Source organism: Equus quagga, chromosome 12, assembly GCF_021613505.1.
Source record: "Equus quagga isolate Etosha38 chromosome 12, UCLA_HA_Equagga_1.0, whole genome shotgun sequence".
Classification (NCBI taxonomy): Eukaryota; Metazoa; Chordata; class Mammalia; order Perissodactyla; family Equidae; genus Equus; species Equus quagga.
This window is the reverse complement of record NC_060278.1, coordinates 39,645,010-39,668,892: the sequence shown is the minus strand read 5'-3', so window position 1 is coordinate 39,668,892 and position 23,883 is coordinate 39,645,010. Positions and strand designations below refer to the sequence as shown.

The window sequence follows — 23,883 nt, the reverse complement described above, 5'->3', positions numbered from 1 at the left end:
GGCCAGCAGCGCCGCCCCCAGCCGGCCTGGGCCCGCCTGCGCCCCCCAAAGGCGCGGCCGCCCCGTCGGCGCCGCAGCGCCGCAAGCGCACGTCGTTCAGCCCCGAGCAGCTGCGGCTGCTGGAGCTCGTCTTCCGCCGGACCATGTACCCCGACATCCACCTGCGCGAGCGCCTGGCCGCGCTCACCCTGCTCCCCGAGTCCCGGATCCAGGTGAGTCCCGCCCGGCGCGCTCGCCTGTGCGCCCCGGGACGGAGGCGCCGGGGGGCCCCGGCAGGGATCCCCAGGGCGACAGCCGGCGCCCCTACTTGCCTGACGTTGGGCAAGTCACCGCCCTGGAGCCTCAGGGTCCTGGGCTGTAAAATAGAGGGGATGTCAGTCCCTGGTGCATAACGTGATGGTGCTGACATGAAACAACTCAGGCACGCACTCAGTGACTTCGACTCTCTCGGTTAAGTGTAAGGGCCCCTTGGGGAGGCTCGCTGGTCCCTTGAAACAGTCTGGAAGTGCATCCTCTGCAGGAGGGTGACAGGAAGCATTTTCACAGTTTTCCCTTATCCAGGAAGCAGAGACGGCGGAGGCGCCGCTGGTGTCTTCCCCTGGCCTGAGAATGGTAGCTGAGGCCGGGCCGGGCTCCCTCACCGAGCGCCCCCTGGGCCCCAGGCCCCTGTCTTGGCAGGTTTTGGGTCTGGAATTTTGGTTGGAAAAGATGTAGCATCTTGGGGTAAAGCCTGAAACACACGGAGTTTCTTGTCACAGTTTGAAAAATCTAGTGCGAGGCGCGTGTGTTGCCTAAAGTAATTTAAATCAGAATCCTGGAGCTCGGTGGTGGTAAGCCGCCGGCGTGTTCCCTTGGGAGTCTGCGGCACCTTGGTCTGTGTCCCAGCGCAGTTTTAGGGAGGAGCCTTCATTTTACCACCCCATCAAAGTGGACTTCTTCTTCTGCATCCCTGGGGAAGACATCTGTCAGTCTCCACAGCCGGCCCAGAGGCTTCCTAAGCAGGACGCCCTCAGTATTTGTGGGGAAATAGCAGAAAAATTTATTCACAGAGGTGAAGTCCACTGAGCAAAACACCTCCTGGATTAATCTGACAAGGCAGTACACGTTCAAAAACCGGTTTTCACACTAATTTTGACGCCTGCCATCTTTCAGCATGGTAGCATTTTCCCCTCACATTCTAAGTGCTTCTAGTTCTGTGACCCTATCTTTCATTACAAATGTCCCTTAACATGCCTCGATAGAACCAGGCCTTATTCCAGTTGTGCCCCTGGGGATGGTGAGGCAGAGAAAGCCAGGTGCCCTGAACTTCTGACCCTCAGCCCAAGTGCTTTCTTGAAACCATACCGTTCTGGAGCAGAGCCCGGGCGTGTGAAACTGGAACTGACTGTGAACTATGAAGGTGAGAGGAGCACCAGGGCTCCACCCCAAGGCAGTTTCTCCCTCCCCTCTTCCAGGTGTGGTTCCAGAACAGGCGGGCCAAGTCACGGCGGCAGAGCGGGAAATCCTTTCAGCCGGCAGCCAGGCCCGGGCTTTCCCTCCACCACTCTGCTCCAGACACCGGAGAGAAATGTTTGAAGCCCCCGCTGCCTCCCGAGGTGGACGTGAGCTGCCTGCCGGCTCCCAGTCGGGTTGGAGGGGGCATCTCTGACTCTCGCTCCCAAGGTCAGGATTTTGAAACCTATTCTTTCTCTGAAGACATTGGTTCAAAGCTGGACTCCTGGGAGGAACACATCTTTTCTGCCTTTGGTAACTCTTGAGGATTCTGGGAGAATTCAGGATCAGCTCAGAGGAGCTGTGACTGACAGCCAGGGAGACACAGCAGGATCCTGTTCTTTCTGGCTTCCTTGTTAAGGACACATCCATGTCAACCTTCGGATGGTTTTGACAGTCATCTCTCACCTGCGAAGCTTCCTGCCCTTTCACCTATGAACATTTACCCATGCCCAGTTCTTTCTCTGTAGCTCACACCCCCTAGGAGCTCTGGCACTCGTTTTTACCTACCTGTCTCCAAATTTGCACATCCGATTTGGCCTGCATCCCTACTCTTTCTTGCTAGTCCTGTTCTCATTTTTAGGACTAGTTTTTCAGAACCCATTATCTTCTTCACAGGAATGCCTCATCTTGACTCGGTTTCCCTTTGTGCTTGACAAGCTGCTGTTTTCTCATGGTTCCTCCAAGTGGAGGAAGCTTAAGCTTACCTTCTAACCTTAAACTCCGTCTAACCCATCTCCTTCAGTCCTCATCTTCTCACTAAGATTTACTAGTTTTACGTTTGGCCTGTCATCTTTACACTCTTTTGTACCTCGAGTGACTGTGCATCCAGATTATTTATTTCAAGAGCCCCATGCCTCTAGCTTCTTAACTTTTAAAAAATTACTCTCTTGAGAAATCTGTCATAGCCTCCAGTGGCTACCACATTATAAAAAGCTCCTGGTGACTCTCCCAGATGACCGACATCCGTAGCCCATGGGACAGTTATGCAGATCTTAAGGTCACCCATCCCCAGTAGGGGCCTCTGTCTCAAAGCCACTTGCTTTCAGTTTTGGAGGCAAATGAATACCTCTCTTTTTCAAAATACTCGAGCTCTCTCTCTGTCTGAAGTCTGAAGCTTTCTCTGATCCTGATTTTGTACCTGTTACTTCAATCGCCCAGCAGTCCCCTTAGCACTTGTTACTGTACATCCGTGCAACTTGAGTGGGTTATTAAATGTTCTCCACAGATGTTTCTCTGTTAAATCTGATTAAATGAATTCTGTCCTACAGCACTTGGCACCGTGCTTCATTCCATGACTACTCAGGACGTATTATCTGGCCGTGAACGACATTTCAAAAGAAACACGTTTCTGCAAATGTTGTTCATAGCTGGTAATCATCGTAGCAGCAGGCCGCTGTGCTGAGAAACTTAAGTTGGTTCACAGCCTGTCTTTGGCTTGGTCAAAGTTGAGTTACGAGTCCTTTGGTTTCAGGAGACTTCTTTTTCTCAATTTATCCATTAAGAAGGTATGCAAATTTGTTTCTAAATTGGCCTGAGATAAAACATTGTTTTGATGTGTTGAGGGTTCTCAAACTCCTGAGGTGAAAGGAAACTGTTTGTAGGTGAGATTTCTTTGTAAATTGCCTGTGGGAGGGCCTCACTGCGAGGCCAGGACCCACGTCTTGATGGTTCTAGAAGAGTTGGAGCTGTGTTGAATGTCTTGGAGATTATTCATGCCAGTTTCCTAACTTTCCGAGGTGGTATTCAAATGGCTCGCAGAGTAGCGACCTGACTTCTGAACCTTTGAAAACTGAAAGCAACAATGAGATGATCAGCATTAGCTGTCACCATTTTTACTGTGTGCCAAGCCTTGTGCTCAGGGCCTGCCGTGGGCGTGGCCAGGAGGTCTCACGGTCAGAGCCTCGTTCGCATTTAGACTTGTGACATGGCCAAATGAAATGATACAAACACATTCATAAGACTGAAAGACACAGGACACTTTAAACTTACAGTCCACTAAGGATCCCGTTTCAATGTAAATCTTGTAATTAGCTGATTAATTATACTATTGCATTTATATCGTGTTGTGTTGTTTTCCCCAGTGAACAATTTAAAAATCTACAAGTATTTAAATCTTGTCACATTTTTAACATTTTAAAATTGTGGGATCCTCTAAGACCAGTAGATTGCACCTCTCTGAGACTCTTAAGAGACCCTGCCCTCTGTGTTACAGGGGTTTTACGTTGAATCTGCACACCTGCCGTGGAAGGTAGGGACTATTATCATTTTAAAGATCAACAAACTAAAGTTAAGCAGCGGTTCACAATCACACAGCTAGTAAATGGCAGCCAGGACTCAAACACAGGACTAACCCAGTCCATCCATTTATCCACCACCAGAGAATGCCTTTGATTTTGGTCTTGCCTTTTTAGTGGGGACTAATGATAGTGTGATGGGTTTAAAGGCACCCCCGAATCAGAGTTTCTACCTCCTGGTGAGCACTGTCTCCTCTTTCAAAGCAATCGCCATGGAAGACCATACTCTTATTCCAGGAACGCTAATGTTGCTCAGAGCTCTTTAGAACCTCTTATTTGTTCATTCCACAACTATCTGGTGCCTATGAACAGGCACTTTATCAGGGCCTGGAAATAAAATGGTGAGCAAAACCAGAAACGGTCCCTCCCCTCATGGAGCCAAGAGGCAGTATGGAAACAAAAGAAGATATACAAAATTGTAGATGTGACAGTTGCTGGAAGGAGAGGTAGGTGAGCACCTGGAGATGTGTTGTGGTCCAGGAAAGTTTCCCCAGAAAGTGATGCTGAAGGTAAGATCTGTAGGATGATCAGGAGTTACCAAAGAGGAGAGGAGAGGGAACACAGAGGGCACTGCATGTGCAAAGGCCCTGTGGAGTAAGGAGCAAGATGGAGACATTGGTAGGGGAGGCCAGACCATGCGTGGCTTTGTAGGTCTTGTAAAGAGTTCTGGGGGCCTGCTGGTGGCACAGTAAAGTTCACACCTTCAGCTTCAGTGGCCCGGAGTTCACCAGTTCGGATCCCGGGTACAGACATGGCACTGTTTATCAAACCATGCTGTGGTAGGCATCCCACATATAAAGTAGAGGAAGATAGGCTTGGATGTTAGCTCAGGGCCAGTCTTCCTCAGCAAAAAGAGGATTGGCAGCAGATGTTATCCCAGGGCAAAACAGTTCTGAATTTGTCCTGACAGCCATAAGACTTTAGACGGGGATAACATGATCAAATCTGCATTTTAAGAATATCACTCTGGCTGCATTTCAGGAGGGCCGAGTGGGTACTGGGAGGTAAGTTAGGAGACCACTGCGCTGTTCCAGGCTAGTGATGATGGTAGCTGGGCTGAGATGAGAGTAGAGGTGATAAAGGAGAAAGGTGTGTGAATTCAAGAGAAAAAATTTAATAGGCAAATCTTTTGGTAGATTCTCATTCGTAGCAAGTGAATCTGATTTTTGGAACTAAAAGTAATTCAGAACCAAATCTACATGACACATGATGTGCTTGTTTCTTTGCTCAGTCTGGCTTTGACAGCTTTCTTTAGAGCACCAAAAATGTGTTAAGCAGTGGCAGCAACATTCAAATTAAGGTACAGTTGACCCAAAATGACTACTTTGAATTATATAGATTTCTTCTTCCTTAAACAGAAGTAAAATTCAAATAGTCTTCGGCACAGTTACTGCCATCAACACATGATGGCACTGAAAGACACAGAGTGCTTAATTAATACAGTTGTCCCTTGGTGCCAGCGGGGATGGGGTCCAGGACCCCGCGCAGACGCTCCAGTCCCTTTGCTGGCCCCCTCTGAATGAGCGGGCTCTGCATGCGCAGATTCAACTCTTGTGTGTCGTGAATGCAGTCCCTGATCCGATCTGTGGATGCGGAACCCGCGGATACAGAGGGCCAACTGCATGTGCAAAACGGGGTCTGTATAATTTAAGTTTGACAAGGAAGCCTTAAGAAATGTAAAAGAAAAAATGCAAAAAATGCTTACCTAATTCTAGGCAGAATATATGAAAATCAACCTTTCACTAGGTCTATAGTAAGCCGAGTCACTTACTTGCTTAGTGTTTTCCACAGTGATTTACTCAGATGGAAAAAAAAAAAACCCTCCCTAAAATAATAGTGGATGGTATTGTAATTCAAAATGACTTGGCAATTAATCTGCGCTGTTTCCCTCTAAAAATATAATTTAGTGGAAATTACAATTCTTTAAAACTTTTTAAATAGAGGAAATACCTATCAACTTGTATTAATTAAAAGAAAATGTAGACTATTAATTTTCATAGATCAATTTATTTAAAATTACAAATATTAAGAATAAAAGATTTATGCATTTCTTAATTAACATAACAGTTTAGCTAAATATAAACTCTGCGCTAAAGTTTTGCAGTGGCACAATACCAACCAAGAATATGGAAGCATTTTTAAACTATACAAAAATTTCAAATGGAAAATAATCTTGTTTCAGTTTTATTATACATTAACATATAAAAAGCCTCATTTTATGAGACATCTAAAAGAAAGCCACTTCTACAGCTATATCTTAAACTCCAAATCTGAAAACAATTTATTATATTTTGACTTTATAATATTCTACATTAAAACAAAGAAAATTCCAAATACACACTTTTTTTTTTTTTTTTTTACAAGATTAACATTTTAGGCAGGGTTTTCCTTAAAAAAACCAAAAATCAAAAACAAAAAAAACCCCACAACCGAATACAAACCTTTATTCTGCATTTCATAGCACTGGTTATTATATTTGTTATCCTTATAAAATCTTTTTACTTTATAAATTGTGTACTGTTGGATTTTAACCAGTAATCTGGTTCAAAAGTTGTGCAAATAAACAAAAAATATGAAAATAGTGTGTTATCAGTCTTTTTTTTTTTTTAATAAATCTCACAATAGCACTTTTTGCCCTGAATTGACGGGAAAAGACATGCCAAATCCACTTGCTGAAATTTAGCATTTTGCAGTAATGTTTTTTTCCTGCTCCTTCATTTTCTTTCAACAGACAAACAACAAAGGTTTCTTTTATAAATTATGATAAATTAAAATATTTATTATTATAAAATGATCTACAGAACCATGTCACATTGCAAGTATATGTCATATATACTTGTCAAGTCCATATTTCCCATCTACATTCCAGTGGCTTCCTTAAAACCAGGACTTCCCATATCTCATGATGTTATCTTTTGAAGACTGAGATGGTGAGCAACTAAATGAACTGGAGTTGTCAATTTCTACATGGAATTTCCACGTTGCCACACGTACGCACACAAAGGCCACGTTTCTTCATGTTCTCCATTGCAGTAGTTGTCTGTATGTGTTGGGCTGAATTCATGCATGTTAAAAAAATGGTCAACATATTCTTCCATGAAATTATATTATGTTCAGACATATTCAGTTTAAAAACACTTGCTAATAAACATGTAACATAAGCAATGCTACTGCAGCTGAATAATAAAAGAAAAATAAATATAATGCTGGTCAGCAATGCTGGTTTAAGAAGCAGTACAGTATATTAAAATGCCTTATTTGGAGATTTAAATTTCCCTTATTTTCCAGCAGTTGGGTTATTTGGTGTTGGAAGCCTATATAAAGGAAAAGAACTTCTCGAAAACAAAGTCCTAAGCAGGTGGAGTACTTAAATCTTCTGCTCAGTCTCTGTTGGTGTTATTTGCTGCAAAGGCGTGCAAATTCCCCATCTGGCTCAGGCCACTCTGAATGTGTGCAACATGGATTTCCACGTTATTCTGAAAGCAGCTAAAGAAAGAAGGAAACATGGTTAACTACTTTAGTTCACAAAGTTATGAAAGACGATTTTTACAAAGGCGTCTATCTGCCCTGACAGCAGCCGTGATCCCCTGCGGGAGGAGCTGAAAGTCTGTGAAGCAGCGAAGGAGCCACAGCAGCGCCCGGATGAGGATGCATCTCTGACGGGGAAGCTCCATTTCTGAGTCGACTTTCATGCCAAACCCAAACCTACATATTATATATCTTCTATAAAAATCCATGTGAAGTTTGTATCGTCAACAGACTGGATATAACTGAAAAGCTCTTTCATAATTTATTTGAAGGATAAAAATCACATGAGTACTTCACAAATATGCCTAATTCTTAAAACTTGTGCTGGAAACCACTATGAATTAATATAAAGTGACCAGGAGGCGGCTTATGAATTACCTGATATTAGAAGCGTCTATTGTACTTTTGATGTCATTTAATGAATCTGTAAGTGATTTGAATTCAAAGGAATTCAGGTCTCCTCCTTCTGCTAGACACTAAAGGGAAAAAGAATTCAAACTTTAATTGAAGTATAGTTCAAATACAGACAAAAATACCTGATATAATCTATAAATTATATTTTTCTTTCTTTTTTTCTTGCTAAGGAAGGCTGGCCCTGAGCTAACAACTGGGCCAATCTTCCCCTATTTTGTATGTGGGACACAGCCACAGCACGGCTAGTGAGTGGAGCAGGTCTGTGCCCAGGATCTGAACCTGGGCTGCTCAAGTTCAGCATGGAGTGTGCAGAAATTTAACCACTCAGCCACGGGGCCAGGCCACGGATTATAATTTTTTAGCAACAAATTCACATAGTTTGTATAGGTGTCAAAATTAAGAAAATATTTTCTCTGAAATTTACCTTAATTTGTAATAAAATAGCTGTAAGCCTGGAGATTAAGTCTGTCAGATTTTCATTCTCGACACAGGGCTGTCCTGTTGAGGAATTGGCATGCCGAACGATTTCCTGTGCTTCTTCCTCACACCTTCGCCTCATGTCTGTTGGCTGATCTGCAGGCTGGAGCCCCTGGTCTGGAGCGAGCTGGACAGAGATGATGGAAACATAAGATGGACATTCATGAGGCCATGATAAGTTCTGTGTGTGTGTGTCCTGTTTTCAGATTTGGATTTTCACCAAAACTAGCATTTATAACAAAGATGATGTTAACTCTTACCTTAGAAATTTTTTTTCCTCTAACAGTTTTTTCCCCTGATTTGTTTTACATTTTGGTAACTTTTAATTTTGATATAATTTGATACTTCTAAAAAATAATAGAAAAAAAAACTCTTGATAACCTTTTATCCAGATTCACTAACTGTTTATGGTTTATTCCATTTCACTCATTAACATCTGATGGCTCTGTTTGTGCATATATAATTTTTTCCCTTTCACTATTTGAGAATAAGTTGCTCTTACCCCTAAAAACTCCAGTTTGTACTCCCTAAGTACAATGATATCTCCTATAGAACCACAGTGCAGCTATCACAATCAGGGAATTTAACATTGATATAATACCACCTCGTAACAGTCCTTATTCAGATTTCATCAACTTCCCAAAATGTCCTACACATAGCTCTTTCCCCCCAAATACATTTGTTTGTCATGTCTCTTTAGAGTCCCTTATTCTGGACCAGTTCCTTAGTCTTTGATGACCTTGATCTTTTTGAAGAGAACCAGCCCATTATTTTGTATAATACCCCTCAGCGTGGGTCTGTTTCCTCAGGATTAGACGGAGGTTATGCCTTTTTGGCGGGAACACCACCAAGGTGGTGCTGAGTTCTCAGTGCATCGTGATTAGGAGGCACGCAATGTTGATCTGTCCCATTACTGGTGATGTTATCTTTGATCACTGGTTTAAGGAAGTTAAGTGTTTTCTAGATTTTCCCACAGTAAAAGATTTCCCCCTTTGTAACTGGTATTTACGAAGAGATATTTTGAGGCTCTGTAAAGATTCTGTTCCTCATCAAACTTTTACTTAGCAGTTTTAGCATCTAATGATTCTTGCCCTTACCAGTTATTACTATGATTGCCAAATTTTGTTTTACTTACTTACCATCCCTTCTACATTTATTAGTTGGCATTTTTATAATAAGAACTTTTCCTTAAAAATTAATTAGTTAATATTATGGACTCATGAATTCTTATTTCATTCAAGGGGCTATAATCTCTTACTATAATTACTTATGCTGAAGCTCGAATTGTCCCAGATTTGTCCAGTGGGACCCCTGTCAAGCTGCATTCTTTTGACCTGACCCGTGACCGCATAATTTTGGGGGCAGATTTCACTTCCCTTGCACAATAAGATGGTCCAGGCTCATCGACTTCACCTGCCCTAGCTCTGGAATCAGTCTCTTTTTCCAGAAGCCCTGACTCCTACTGGAGAAGTGTTTAGAAATTCGCATGTGGGTGCCGGGTATGTTCACTGCTGTCAGCTGTCACTGCTTCTAGGCTCTCTCAGCAGACACACACACTTCCTGACATCTGTTTGGTAAAAGGAAGATGAACAGAGTTCATACTGACTCTTGCTGTGCTCACCTAACACCACTGGGTGACTCTAGTCTTCCCCTTCTCCAAACGTCAGAGACCTGGCTCCCCTTAGCCTCAATATCCTCCTGACTCATCTGCGCGATCCTAGAATACAGAGTTTCAGAATTGCTAATCCACACCACTATGAGAAAAAGTCCTCCCAACTAGAGCTCAGTATTTGTTTAAAGTTCGGTTTATCTTTAGACTAAGGGTCTATAGTCAACAGTATGTTCAAGTGACCTGGACTTGTTTCCGTCCCCTTCAGTATGTTTATGTTATTCCTTTGAAATACAGTTAGGTTCATTTATTTCTGTTTGTATTCCATTTTAGAGTTTACCCGTATTTGTTGGGAAAACAAACATTCAGAGAAAAGTCACTCCTCCTTGCTCCCCAATCCATACCCCATTACCAACTTGGTTTCTGGTTTATCCTTCCTGTGTTTATTTTTGAAAAACTAAGCAGATACATGCATATTTTATTTCTGCTTACCCCAAAGGTAACATACTATACATACTTTTATACACTTCACTTTTTCCACTTAACATACCCTAGAAACCACTCCACATCAGTAAATAGAGAGCTTCCTTATTTGTTCTGTAGCAGCACAGTGCTCCACTGTGTGCATGCACCATAAGTTATTTAGCCAGTTCCCTATGTATTGGCATTTAGGTTTTTACTAATATTTTGCAATTACCAGTAATGCTGCAATGAGCAACCTTGTCTTCTAACACTTTTAAAAAAATTTTAATTGAAGTATATATAAATACATAAAAGTCTGCAAATCATAAAGTGTATGGGTTAATGAATTTTCACAAATCAAACATGCCTGAGAAATCAGCATCTCGATTACGAAACAGAACATTCATCACCAGCCCCTCAAAGGCCCCTAACGCCATCTTCCATTGTAATACCCTAGCGCCATCTCCAGGATAACACCCTAGCACCATCTCCAGGGTGACACCCTACTGCCATCTTCCAGGATGACACCCTAGCGCCATCTTCCAGGATAACACCATAGTGCCATCTTCCAGGGTAACACCCTAATGGTAACCACCATCCTGACTTCTAGCATCACAGATTAGCTTGGCTGCTTTTGAGCTGTATATAAATGGAATCATGCATCATATAGTCTTTTGTGTCTGACTTTATCTGTTCAACATTATATTTGTGAGTTCATCCATAGTGTTGTGTGTAGTTGAGTTCATTCTCATCGCTGAGTAGTATTCCATTATATAATTATCTGACAGTTTATTGATTCATTATAGTATTGATGGGTGTTTGGGTAATCTCTAGTTTTTGGCTATAATAAACAGTGATGCTATGAACATTCCAGTGTATATTTTTTGGTGAATACATGTTCACATATCTGTTTAGTACATACTTAGGAGTAGAATTGCTTAGTCATAGCGTTCTCTCTGATATGTTCTTATTTTAAAATCAATATTGTACTTCCACAAGAGCTTTGTGAAAATTAAATAATTTTATTTGAGAAAATGCACCTATCACAAAGGGACTTATGTACATAATGAAATTATATACACAAACAGATCGATGAGCAACCCGCTGCTGCATGTATCCTCACCTTTGCTACATACTTGGATTACCTTGCTTGCACCTCTCATGGACAGCTGCTAGTCCAGAGGAAGAAATCTATTTGCTAGGACAACACATTTGCTAAGTAGGTAAGTGACAACTACCAGGAAAATAAAAATAAATGATAATGGATAGCTGGAGGGATGAGCAAAACATACTGAGAGTTTAGTTGTAAGTAACCACAGTTCATGCCCCTCAGTTCAATTCAAGTGGGTTGAGAGCATCACCTATGGCAGATCTTGGGATTTATCTATGAGGCCAGCATCACGAAAAGCTAACTGTTTAAGAATCTCATATCACAAACAGGTGGCTTTACTAGAAATCAAAAACCTCTAAGCATGCAAACGCAGGAGCATTCTAAATTCATCTCAATCATTTAATTAAAACTTCAGTTTTAGGTGAAACCATTGAACCACCTCCATATATATAATTTTATATGCATGATGATGATAAGTCACAAATAACCGTATGATCTGTGTTTGAAGTTCGAGAATCCATAGTTCTAATGTGAAGTTTAAAGGAGGAGCAAGCAAAACTGTATACTCGCCATGATCATAACTTTGTGAGGAAAAGCACACGTATATTCAAAAAAAAGCTGAGGTGAAATACCAAAATATAGGCTTTGGGGCAGTGGAAATAAGAGTAAATCCTTCTCTCAATTTTTTGAGAGAGCGATATCATGTGTAATTCAAACAAGCATAAGTCAACAGGAGTGATAGCTTACTGTGGAAAAGTTATTCTTCAACACTGATGCTGTAAAGGAGTAAAATATATAAAATCTAGTTCAGCTAAAGGGCCTTACACAAATACTCGCTTACATTTTCTAAAATGTGAAGGTAACAGTATTAAGCTTCAAATAAGAATGGAGGGCACAGCCCCTCCAGGTAACTTCATACGGATTGCCTACCTCATAGCAGTACTGTTGAACTTTATGCAAAACTTTGTTTAAGTCCTTGTTCAGCTGTTCCAGCTCTAGAACAATTGTGGCATATCTCCGCTGAAATTCAATGCTGATGGGCATGGAATATGATTTCTGAGAAGAAAAGAAAATCAGATTTTGATAAAGGTTTTTTTGAGCAGTGCAATTTCAGTTATCTATTAGGAGATGTGGCTTATCAGAAACAAACTAAAGGTTATTAAACTTGTCTGTACTCAATATTATACTTCTCGTGTGTGATAACAGTATTACCGTGACTTGGGAGATTGTCTTTGTTCTTCGGAGGGTCATGACGTCTGCCATTTACTTTTTTTAAAAAGGAGATCTTATATATAGAGAGAAATTAAGTGAAGCAAAATTGTTGAATCTATATACATGTCCCTTATATTAGTCTTTCAATTCTTTCATAAGTTTATCATTTAAAAAAAAAAAAGTTGGTATAAAATTGTATGTACTCATTTAAACAACTGATTCTCCATCTGGAATCAATCCAATACAGCATAATGGTTAAAAGCATGGGTGCTAGAATCAGATTATATATGGTCAAATCCCAACTCTATCACCTACTAGCTGTGTGACTTTAAGCAAGTTCCTTAATCTCTCTGTGCCTCAGTTTCCTCATCTGCAAAATGGGGATAATTAGTATATATACCTAATGAGATTATGGCAAAGAGTAAATGGAATAATACGTACCAGCATACTGCCTCCCACACAGAAAGTGCTCAATAAATGTTAACTGTTATCATCACTGCCACCATTCCATATTTGCATCCTACCAGAAAGCCTAAATGGACTTTGATGCTGTTTCCTTTCCTCTTCACAAAACCACCAATAAATTACACTATCCATTCCACTCCAGCTACAAATGCTACAATGAGACTTCTCCAGTTAGGCCAAATTTAACCACATTTCTTCTCCCAGAGGATTTCTGAGAAGGCCGATCATCATACCCTGGGGGAGCACAACTGCTCCTTCTAGGAAGTCCAGGTAAGAAGGCGAGTACACCTAGGCTGGATGGGGATTAGAGTACTTATGCAAGCTCCAAATCACAGAATTCTAATTGTTGGAGCTGACAGAAACCTTAGAGATCATCTAGTTCTGCCCTGCCATTTTACAGATGAGAAAACTGCGGCCGAGGAAAGTTAAATGTCTGTTTAATGCACACACCGTCAATAATGCGTCGAGGACTTAACAATGATAAAGATGAACATGGCTCACTGGAGCGGACTCGTGCCAGGAGCGGTTCTAAGCGTTTAACGGGCTCTTACTGAATCCTCACAACCACCCCGCGAGAAGGGTACGATAGGTCCTTATCCCCGTTTTACCTATGGAGGAATCTGAGGCCCACGCACCACAGCCAAGCAGCATGTGGGATCCGAAGCCAGAGTGCATCAGTCAGAATTTCTCCACCACTGTGGGGCTGCGGCAGCGAGAGCGGAGAGGGGAAGAATGTCACAGGCAGAGGAGGGAACGGCTGAGTTCTCTGCAAGCCTGGAACCCTCCAGGACAGCCTACTTTTAGTTTACCGCTGCTGTTTCCTGAACTGTTTTCCTCTTCCTAAGCCTCAGTTCTGTGAAGTTAAGCCCACAGCACTAACCAAAAGATGAGTATTTTATGAGTGCAAGAAAGCAATCAACAGGATACAGTGAATTTAACTTTGGTTCCCTGTTGGATTGGATTGGAGATTACTGAGGACATAGTGTTGAGTTTAAGCATTTCATCAAGTCTTTTCTTAGGGATAAGTGCATATTTTGGCAGATTCAGAACTAGTTAATCATGGGGCTGGCCCAGTGGTGCAGCGGTTAAGTGCACACGTTCTGCTTCAGCAGCCGGGGTTCGCTGGTTTGGATCCCGGGTGCAGACATGGCACCACTTGGCATGCCATGCTATGGTAGCTGTCCCACCTATAAAGTAGAGGAAGATGGACACGGATGTTAGTTCAGAGCCAGTCTTCCTCAGCAAAAAGAGGAGGATTGGCAGCAGATGTTAGCTCAGGGCTAATCTTCCTCAAAAAAAAAAAGAACTAGTTAATCAAAATCAAAATTATTAAGTTTCTGTATCATCCTGCACAGAATTCATCAGAGGGTGTCAAAAGCCTTGATCCTCAACTTTCGTGTTCCACATACTTATGAGTTATTTAAATAAAGACATACAATGACTTTACATATGTACATCAAAATGTACATGGGAGATGGCTACTTTGTTAGATAACAGAGTGAAGGGACAAATGATCCATTAAAAAAAAAAAACCTTCAGTGAAATGGCTATCACCCCCTTCAAAATTGTCATCAGGTTATATCTCCAATTTCTCAAAATACTTTTGGAGCCACCCTTTCTAAAACTGTTCTCAACGTCTTCAGGACATCTTTGTGAATATCCTCAATGATGGCAAATGTTTTCCTTCATGTCTTTATATATTCAAACTCTAAAGTATTAATATAGAAAAGCAAATATACAAGAATGACCAAAGCAATTTTGAAAAAGGAAGACAAACGGGGAATGTGTATCAGTAGATGTCAGACAGAACAGTGTGGTACTGGCATGGGTGACAAATACATCGATGAACAGAACAGTGGGCAGTCTTTAATACACAGTAAATTCCCAAATATATGTATATATGTGCCTGGCACATATGCTTGTGTGTGTGTATATATTATGTGTATATATATATGTCATGGGAATTTAGTATATAATAAAGTCCTTTTAAATCAGTGGGAAAAGATGAACTATTAATAAATTGGGACTGTTAGCTATTTGGGAAAAAAATAAAGTTAGAGCTCTAGCTCATATCATTCAGAAAAGTAATTTTAGGATGGACTAAAGATCTAAATTTTTAAAAACCACTATAAAAGTATTACAGGAAATAAAAAATATGGGTATGAGCAAGAAGTAGAGAAGCCATTTTGAACAAAAAACTAGAAAAGGAAAAATATTGATAGATTTGACTACATCCAAATTTTAATTTTCTACACTATAACATCAAGAGCAAAGTTAAAAAAAATAGCCAACAAACATATAAAAAGATATTTAATTCCACTAATAGCCTTAGAAATGCAAAATAAATCAATGCGCTATTTGTTTTTCACCCATAATTGCTAATAATTTAAGAATCTTATAATATCTAGGATTGGAGAGGATGATGTACATTTACTGATATTGTGAAGTGAAAAGCAGAATATAACTTAGTATAACATTTATTTTAAAAAAGTACCCTTACCCGAGAAACCCCAATAGTATATATTCTATAGGTACTTATATGTACAAAAGTAAATAAAAGGAAAAAATACACATACAATTCAATAAGAATGGTAAGTTTTTACAATACATTCAGGTTTTACACATATAATTAAAAATTTTTTTAAAAGCAAAATAAGGTGAAGCATAAAGTCAGATATTAGGTTGAAGCCTATGAAGTAATTTAATCCCTAATACAACTTTTGGTCAGAAACAAGGTATGATGATAGAGTAATGAATGATTTTCTTGGTGGCTTATAAGCTGATGCTGAAAGCAAACATTATATAGACGTGCTTTTAGGGGATAAGATGGAAAATGCCAGACTGAGCAGTTCACGTGTAAGGGCATGGGGGTTTTAGCTGGCCATACATTTATGTAAGCCACCATTGTGATAAGGCCAATGTCAACCTACACAGCAAGCATACAGTGTCCAGACATTGGATAATAGCAATTCTACTGTATTAAATGTTAGTCTGACCTAAGCTGGATTATAATATCCCACCTGGGCTCTACATTTTAAGACAAACCACAATAACATGCAGAGGAGAGGACACAGAATTGTGAAGGGACTCAAAATCATGTAATATAAAAAATAGCTCAAGGGAAAGGGACCTTTCAACATAAATTGGAAAATATTTATTGTACAAGTAGTTCATGGATGTATTCTCATTGCGACAGAATAAAACAATATAAAAATAGAGCCTAAGAAGCAAGTCCCTAGTCACGTATCTGTGCCCACCCCACACTGCCCGTCCAGGGCAACCACTGGAAAGTTCGGAGTGCAGCTGTCCAGTACTTTTTCGAGGCATTTCATACACATATACGTACAGCTTTTCATAAAAATAGGGTCCTGCTGTAAATATTGTTCTACAACTTGTCCAATTTACTTAACGTGTTCTGGAGAGCTTTCCACGTTGAGATAAGACAGATCTAGCTTGTTCCTTTTAAGAACTACAGGGTGCTCCAACAGAATGGCTGCAACCATGATTCATCTGACCAGTCCTCCTTAGACGGACATTTAAATTGTTTACTTTTTTTTTGTTATTACAAACAATGCTGCAATGAACATTCATGAACGCACATCTTTGTGCATATACATGATCCATTCTCCAGAATGATACCCTAGAAGAACTGCTGGCTCATCAATATGGCCAAGGTGCTCTCCACAAAGACGCTAACAACTTAGATCCCACCTATGGTATACGAGTGTGCCCATTTCTGCACACATTCACTAACACTTTATTTGAAATATTTACAAAATCGATGGGAGGACTAGGAATAATTAATCTAAAAGGAACAGAACATAGAAGAGGTGTTAAATTGTCTTCAAATATTTTAATAGTTACCACACAGAAGATGGTAATACTTTCAGAGAGTAGAGCTAGCAGTAACGGAGGAAAGTTAGAGTAAACATAAAGAACTAACAATGGCCACTTCTCTGGTTCGGGAAACTTCCTTCTATTACTGCCTTGATAACTCCCTCTTCTCCATTTTCTCGGCCCTCTCTTTCTGGGTATCTTACTGGGGCTTTTGGATCTTTTGGAATTGGTCCTCTGTCTCTTAATTTTTCTCTCGTACTTTCCATCTCTATTTTTCAATCATACATTCTGGGAAAGTTCTTCAACTTTTTCTTCTTAACCTTCTATTGAAAATATTTAAATTTTTTTGGAATAGAAAATACATTTGCATGTTTTAAAATTTAAAAGTTAAGATTCCCCCTAAACTCAGCCGTCTAGCTGCTCACTTTCTTCTCTTCAGAAGCTACCAATATTATCAGTTTCTTCAGCACCTTTCCAGAGAGAGTCTACACATACTCAAGGAAAAAAATGTCTATTTTTTCCTCTCCTGACCCCACTCTTCTTTTTCTCAAACAAAGGGGAACATGTCATATACACGTTCAGCACTTTGCTTTTCTCACTAGGCAGTATATTTTGAGGAGTGTTCTCTATCAAATACTTTACAAAGACTTTCCCTGTTTGAGTTGCGTGGGGTTGCACTGTAGACTGTATTACAGATTCAGCCAGCTCCCTCCTGACGGACATTCAGGTTGTTTCCAGTCTTTAGGCCTTGCAAACAATGCTGCAAACTGTGTATGTCTTTTGGACAAGGGCAAATACCACTAGAGGGGAAGTTCCTAGAAGTGCAATTGCTAAATCAAAGGGCTTGTGCAGTTTTAATCTGGACAGGTATTGTCAAAACACCCTTTGGAGATGCAGTAATTTATGTGTAAGAATGCCTATTTCCGCACATCCTCACTAATAATGTTTCTTACAACTTTTTATTTTTGCCAGTCTCACGGGTGAAAAACAGGATCCTGGTATATTTTTAATCATTTCTCTCCATTGTGATTGACTTTGACCACCTTTTCACATATCCAAGAGTCATCTGTATTTCTTCCCTATGAACTGTCTACTCACTGCCTTTGCTCCCTGTCTTCCGGGTGATCTTTCCTAATGCTTTGAGGGAGCCTTCTGTATTTTAGAGAAATCAGCCCTTTGTGACACGAGTTGCAAAATCTTTCCTCAATCTGTTGTCTTTTGATTTTACTCACATGATGATTCTTGCCTTGCAGAAAGTTTTTACCTTTATGTAGGCAAATTTATCAATCTTTTATGACTTCTGGATTTTGTGTCATGCTTAGAAGGTTTTGGTCTTCTTTAAATCTATGAGCTCTTTTTGGTTCTTTGACTGCTTCTTTTAATAGCATCCCATTTATGGACTCAATATTTTCTTTAATCTCTGAGTAGATTAGTTTTTAAAATTTATCTTCTATTCCCTGAATTACGTTTTCTTAGGTGTTGGTTTTTCTCTTTCACGCTACTTTCCTTGTATGGCCAGTATTCTCTGGTGGTTTATTCACATTTACTAAAGGAATGGGCAGCCTCTGTGGGTTTCCCTGGTGTTTCTCTCTCTCTAGGGCTCTTGTGAGAGGCAAATATAATTATGTATATAATGGGGTATGTCAACTGTCAGGTTGTGCTTTAGGGTGAGTGGAGAAGGGGTACCTCAGGCCATGGCTCCCTAAATGCCAGAATGAGACCTATCAGGAATAACTTCACGCTAGAAAAGTTAGCTTTTTTTTTTTGAGGAAGATTAGCCCTGAGCTAAGATCTGCTGCCAATCCTCCTCTTTTTGCTGAGGAAGACCGGTCCTGAGCTAACATCTGTGCCCATCTTCCTCTACTTTATATGTGGGACGCCTACCACAGCATGGCATGCCAAGTGGTGCCATGTCAGCACCCGGGATCCGAACGGCAAACCCTGGGCCAGCGAAGCAGAATGTGCGCACTTAACCGCTGTGTCACCAGGCCGGCCCCAAACATAACTTTATTTTTTTTGGTGAGGAAGGTTGTCACTGAGCTAACATCTGTGCTCATCTTCCTCTATTTTATGTGGGAGACCACCACAGTATAGCTTGATGAGTGGTGCTAGGTCTGCGCCCAGGATCTGAACCCACGAACCCCGGGCTGCTGAGGCAGAATGCATATGCCACTGGGCCAGCCTTAGCATTTTTTTTTAATTGAAAAGTTTAACATACATGGAGAAAAGTGCACAAAATATAAATGTACAATTCAATGAATTATCACAAAGCAAACACCTGTGTAAAAACAGTTTTTAAAAAGTTAAACACATACACTACCATATGATCCAAGAGAAATGAAAACATGTGCATTCAAGGACTTGTACATGTATGTGCACAGCAACTTTATTTGCAATAGCTAAAAACTGTAAATAATCCAAATGTCCACAACAGGTCAGTGGATAAACAAATTGTAGTAGATTCATACAACGAGATACTACTGAGCAATAATAAGGAAGGAAGCATGTTGTGTGAACTTTGAAACACTAACCAAGTGGATGAATCATTATACTGAAAAAAGCCAGGCAAAAAAAGAGTATTTACTGTATGATTCCATTTATACAAAATTCTAGAAAATAGAAACTAATTTATAATGACAGAAAGCAGATCAGTGGTTGCCTGGAGCCTGGGGTAGAGGGAGGGATGGATTAGAAAGAGCTTGGGGAAATTTGAGGGGAAGGGGAGAAGATGGAAATATTTTTAATCTAGCTTATGGTAATGGTTTCATAGGTGTGTATGTGTATATATACATATACACATATACCTGATCAAACTGTACATTTTAAACAGGTATAATTCATTGTACATCAATTATACTTCAATGAAGTTGGGGAAAATAATAATGGGAAAAACCTACCCAAATCAAACAATAGAACATTGTTAGCACCCCAGAAGCCCCCCAGGTGTCACCTTACAATCAGTGTTCTCTTTTCTCTCCAAAGTAACCACTATCCTGACATCAAACATTAGAGTTTGGTGTTTGAACTTTATATAAAATGCAGTCATACAGTATATGTTCTTTTGTTCCTGGCTTCTTTCAGTTAACGTCAAGTCTGTGAGATCCATCCACACTATTCTGTATATCCGTAGTTAGTTCATTCACCGCTGTATAACGTTCCTCTGTAGAAATATGATATATTCAGTCATTCTACCGTTCTATTTGTTGCTGAGCATTTGGGTTGCTTCTAGCTTTTGGCGAATATGAATAGTGCTGCTATGACATTGTGGAATTTGTTTAGTTTTAGTAGATAGAGCCAAACAGCTTCCCAAAGTGATAGAATGAGAGAGTTCTGGCTGCTTCACATCTCCGCCAATCTCTGATATTGTAAGTCTCTGAATATTAGTCACTTTAGAGGCTGTGAGTGGTATCTCATTGTGGCATTAATCTGCGTTTCTCTGATTACTAATGACATTGGGTATCTTTCAAACAATTTCTTTTGTACATTTGAATATCCTCTTTTTAAAAAATATCTATTCAAGGGGCCAGCCTGGTGGTGTAGTGGTTAAGTTTGTGCACTCCACTTCGGCGGCCTGGTGTTCACAGGTTTGGATCCAGGGTGCAAACCTAGTGTCGCTCGTCAAGCCACGCTGTGTCGGCATCCCACATAAAATAGAGGAAGATGGCACAGATGTTAGCTCAGTGACAATCTTCCTCAAGCAAAAAGAGTAAGTTTGGCAACAGATGTTAGCTCAGGGCCAATCTTTCTCACAAATAAATACATAAATAAAAATAAAAGAGTTTATCCCAAGGTTTTAAAAATATTCTATAGTATCTTCTAGAAGCTTTATAGTTTTGCCTTTCACACTTAGATCTAAAATACCAGTCACGGGGCTGGCCCTGTGGCCGAGTGGTTAAATTTGCCTGCTCCGCTTTGGTGGCCCAGGGTTTCGCTGGTTTGGATGCTGGGCGCAGACATGGCACTGCTCATCAGGCCATGCTGAGGCGGCATCCCACATGCCACAACTAGAAGGACCCACAGCTAGAATTCACAACTATGTACTCGGGGACTTTGGGGAGAAGAAGGAAAATAAAGAAATAAATTTAAAAAAATAACAAAACAGTCATTTCGTCTATGGTGTGAAGTAGGAGGTCGAGATTCCCCTCTCCCCCCTACTGATACTCAATTGATTCAGCACCATTATTTCAAAGACCTTTCTTTCCTCACTGCTCTGCAGAACCACCTGTCACACACAGATCAAGCGTCCATATGTGTGTAAGTCTATTCCTGGGCTCTTCATCCTGTTCCACAGTCTATTTGTCTACGTTTTGCCAGTACCACAGTCTTTAATAAGTCTAGCTTTGTAATAAGTTCTGCTATCCAGGAGAGTAAGTCATCCCACCTTGTTCTTCAAGAATACTTTGCAGTTCTCAGCTTTTTGCAGTTCCACATAAATTTTAGAATCAGCTTGTCACTTTGTACACACTTATGCATGCATGTGTGCGCACGCCACACACACACACACACACACACACACAACCCAGTGGGACTTTGAGATTACATTCAATCTACAGATAAATTTGGGGGAAACTGACACCTTTACAGTATTGTATCTGAAATGGTGAATATGATACCTTTCTCTTTTTATTTAGGTCTTCTTTAATTTTTCTCAACATTTAATAGTTTTGTATATAGAAATTTAATACATCTTATGTTATTTATATCAAAGTACATAATTTTAAATGGTATTTTTTGAAATTTCATTTTCTAACTGCTTATTACTGATACATAGAAACAACTGCTTTTTAAAGAAACTGACCTTTAATCTAAGAACTCTGCTAAACTCACTTATTAATTCTAATAATTTATCTGCAGATTCTTTTAGATTTTCTATGTACACATCCACATCATCTGTGAATAAAATCAGTTTTATTCTTCCTTCCCAAACTTTACAGCTCTTACTTCTTTTTCCTGCTTTATTACACTGGCTAGGACCTCCAGTATACTGCTGAATGGAAACTGTGATAGTAGGCACTTGTTTTTTTTTTTGAGGAGGAGGAGGATTAGCCCTGAGCTAACATCTGCTACCAATCCTCCTCTTTTTGCTGAGGAAGATCGGCCCTGAGCTAACATCCGTGCCCATATTCCTTTATTTTATATGTGGGACACCTGCCACAACATGGCTTGAGATACACGGTGTTAGGTCCACAGCTGGGATTTGAACTGGTGAACCCTGGGCTGCCGAAGTGGTGCACGCGAACTTAACCACTGTGCTACAGGGCTGGGCCCAGTAGGCACTCTGATCTCATTCCCAATCTTAAAGAGAAAGTTTTTAACATGTCACTAAGAAGTACGATATTTCCTGTAAGTTTTTTGCTAAATATTCTCTATCAGATTAAAAAAATTCATTTCTTTTCCTAGTTCGTAAGCGTGCTTTTCTACCACGAAGGGACGTTTAATTTTGTAAAATGGTTTTCCTGCATCTGTTAAGATGATCTCGTGGATTTTCTTTACTCTCTTACTGTGGGAAATTACAGTTAAAACTTCAACAGACTTACCAGCTGTTGTTTTAATCAAATATCTAAGACAATTTTGTAGTTCATTTAAAGGTTAATAACCCACACTTTCATAAGCTTGCCCACTTTACAAAACATAAAAATTGCATCAGATCTGTCTTCTTTTTAGAAAGCAGCCGGCAGTTCCTCAAAAGATTACACATTAGTTACCATATGACTCAGCAATTCCACTTCTAGGTGTATACTTGAGAGAAATGAAAACATATGTCTACACAAAAACTTGTACGTGAATGTTCACAGCAGTCTTACTCATAACAGCCAAAGAGTGGAAGCAACCCAAATTCCTATCAACTGATGAATGGATAAATAAAATGAGGTATAACCATACAATGGAATAGTATTTGGCAATAAAAGGAAGTACTGATACCGCTACAACACGGATAGGTCTTCAAAACATTATGCTACGTGAAAGAATCGTCACAAAGAATCACATATTGCATGATTCCATTCACATTAAATGTCCAGAAGAGGTGAACAGAAATTATACGAGCGGTTGCCTAGGTAGTGGGGAGGATGAGGGAAATGAGGAATGATCGCTAAAAGAAAGGTACGGGGTTTCTTTGGGGGATGATGAATATGCTTTAAAATTGACTGCGATGATGGCTGCAAAGCTGTGAATTGAACTGTAAACTAAAAACCACTGAATTGTCCACTTAACTGTAAATGCTGAATTGTGTGTGAATAATATTGCAGTAAAGCTGCTATAAAAAGAAGCTGTCCTTTTAAATATGTTACTGTACGTAGGCATAGTTTTCTATCCCTCCTATAATCAATTAGTGTGCTTTAGGTTGCCACATACAGGTTGAGTGTGACACACAAAATGGATTCTACCTTGAAGCTTAGTTAACTGGTAAGTAGATTTCTGCAGGGATCCATAACTCTCAAAATAAAAGAGGACTAACACACATGATGAAGACAAAATATTCAGGGCAAGAGAAGACCAACTTTCACAGTGGCAGATAGAAGAAGGCAGGAGCACAGAGAGCAGAGTGACCAGAGTTTCCCAGAATTGCTATTATATGGTTTTAACAATCGATAAGACAGAACTCTCAGGGATAAATCCCCTTTCCTATTCTTGAATTATTATCAATGTCCATGTATGACAAGACACATTTTCGAAGTGGAAAAGCAATTAGAGACTGAGAGGTCATTATCTACTTTCATATAGCGCTGGAGCAATCCAAATCCACATTGATAAATTCCACATGCACTATTAATTTGTATGTGAATGCTCTGTATGTATATTTTAAAAATATTTGAATAATCCAAATAGAAAAGGCATACTAAAATTAATAAGCTTAGGCAAACTTTCATTGACTTTAATATACTCTATAATTTGACCAAGAAAAGGTAGTTGAAAGCTTTAACTCTGAAGGACTTAATAAAAACTTCTAGGTATATGACTGAGAAATCTGTCCTTGTTGC

General features: G+C 40.1%; 2 protein-coding genes across 4 annotated transcripts in view; one reads left to right on the top strand and one right to left on the bottom strand.

The window, feature by feature from the left end:
• The window catches only part of MIXL1 (Mix paired-like homeobox), a 2,610-nt gene extending 840 nt beyond the window's left edge, over positions 1-1,770 (top strand). The window contains exons 2-3 of the mRNA XM_046678011.1: positions 7-212; positions 1,455-1,770. Coding sequence (XP_046533967.1) covers positions 7-212; positions 1,455-1,757 — 509 coding nt within the window. The 3' untranslated portion in view covers positions 1,758-1,770. The remainder of the gene's footprint in view (positions 1-6; positions 213-1,454) is intronic.
• A 4,067-nt stretch (positions 1,771-5,837) lies between these two features.
• LIN9 (lin-9 DREAM MuvB core complex component) overlaps positions 5,838-23,883 on the bottom strand; it is an 86,931-nt gene continuing 68,885 nt past the window's right edge. For all 3 annotated transcript variants that reach the window (XM_046678123.1, XM_046678121.1, XM_046678122.1), the window contains 4 exons: positions 12,320-12,445; positions 8,155-8,334; positions 7,695-7,792; positions 5,838-7,274 (listed from right to left, as the gene is read on the bottom strand). In XM_046678123.1, coding sequence (XP_046534079.1) covers positions 7,169-7,274; positions 7,695-7,792; positions 8,155-8,334; positions 12,320-12,445 — 510 coding nt within the window. In that variant the 3' untranslated portion in view covers positions 5,838-7,168. The remainder of the gene's footprint in view (positions 7,275-7,694; positions 7,793-8,154; positions 8,335-12,319; positions 12,446-23,883) is intronic.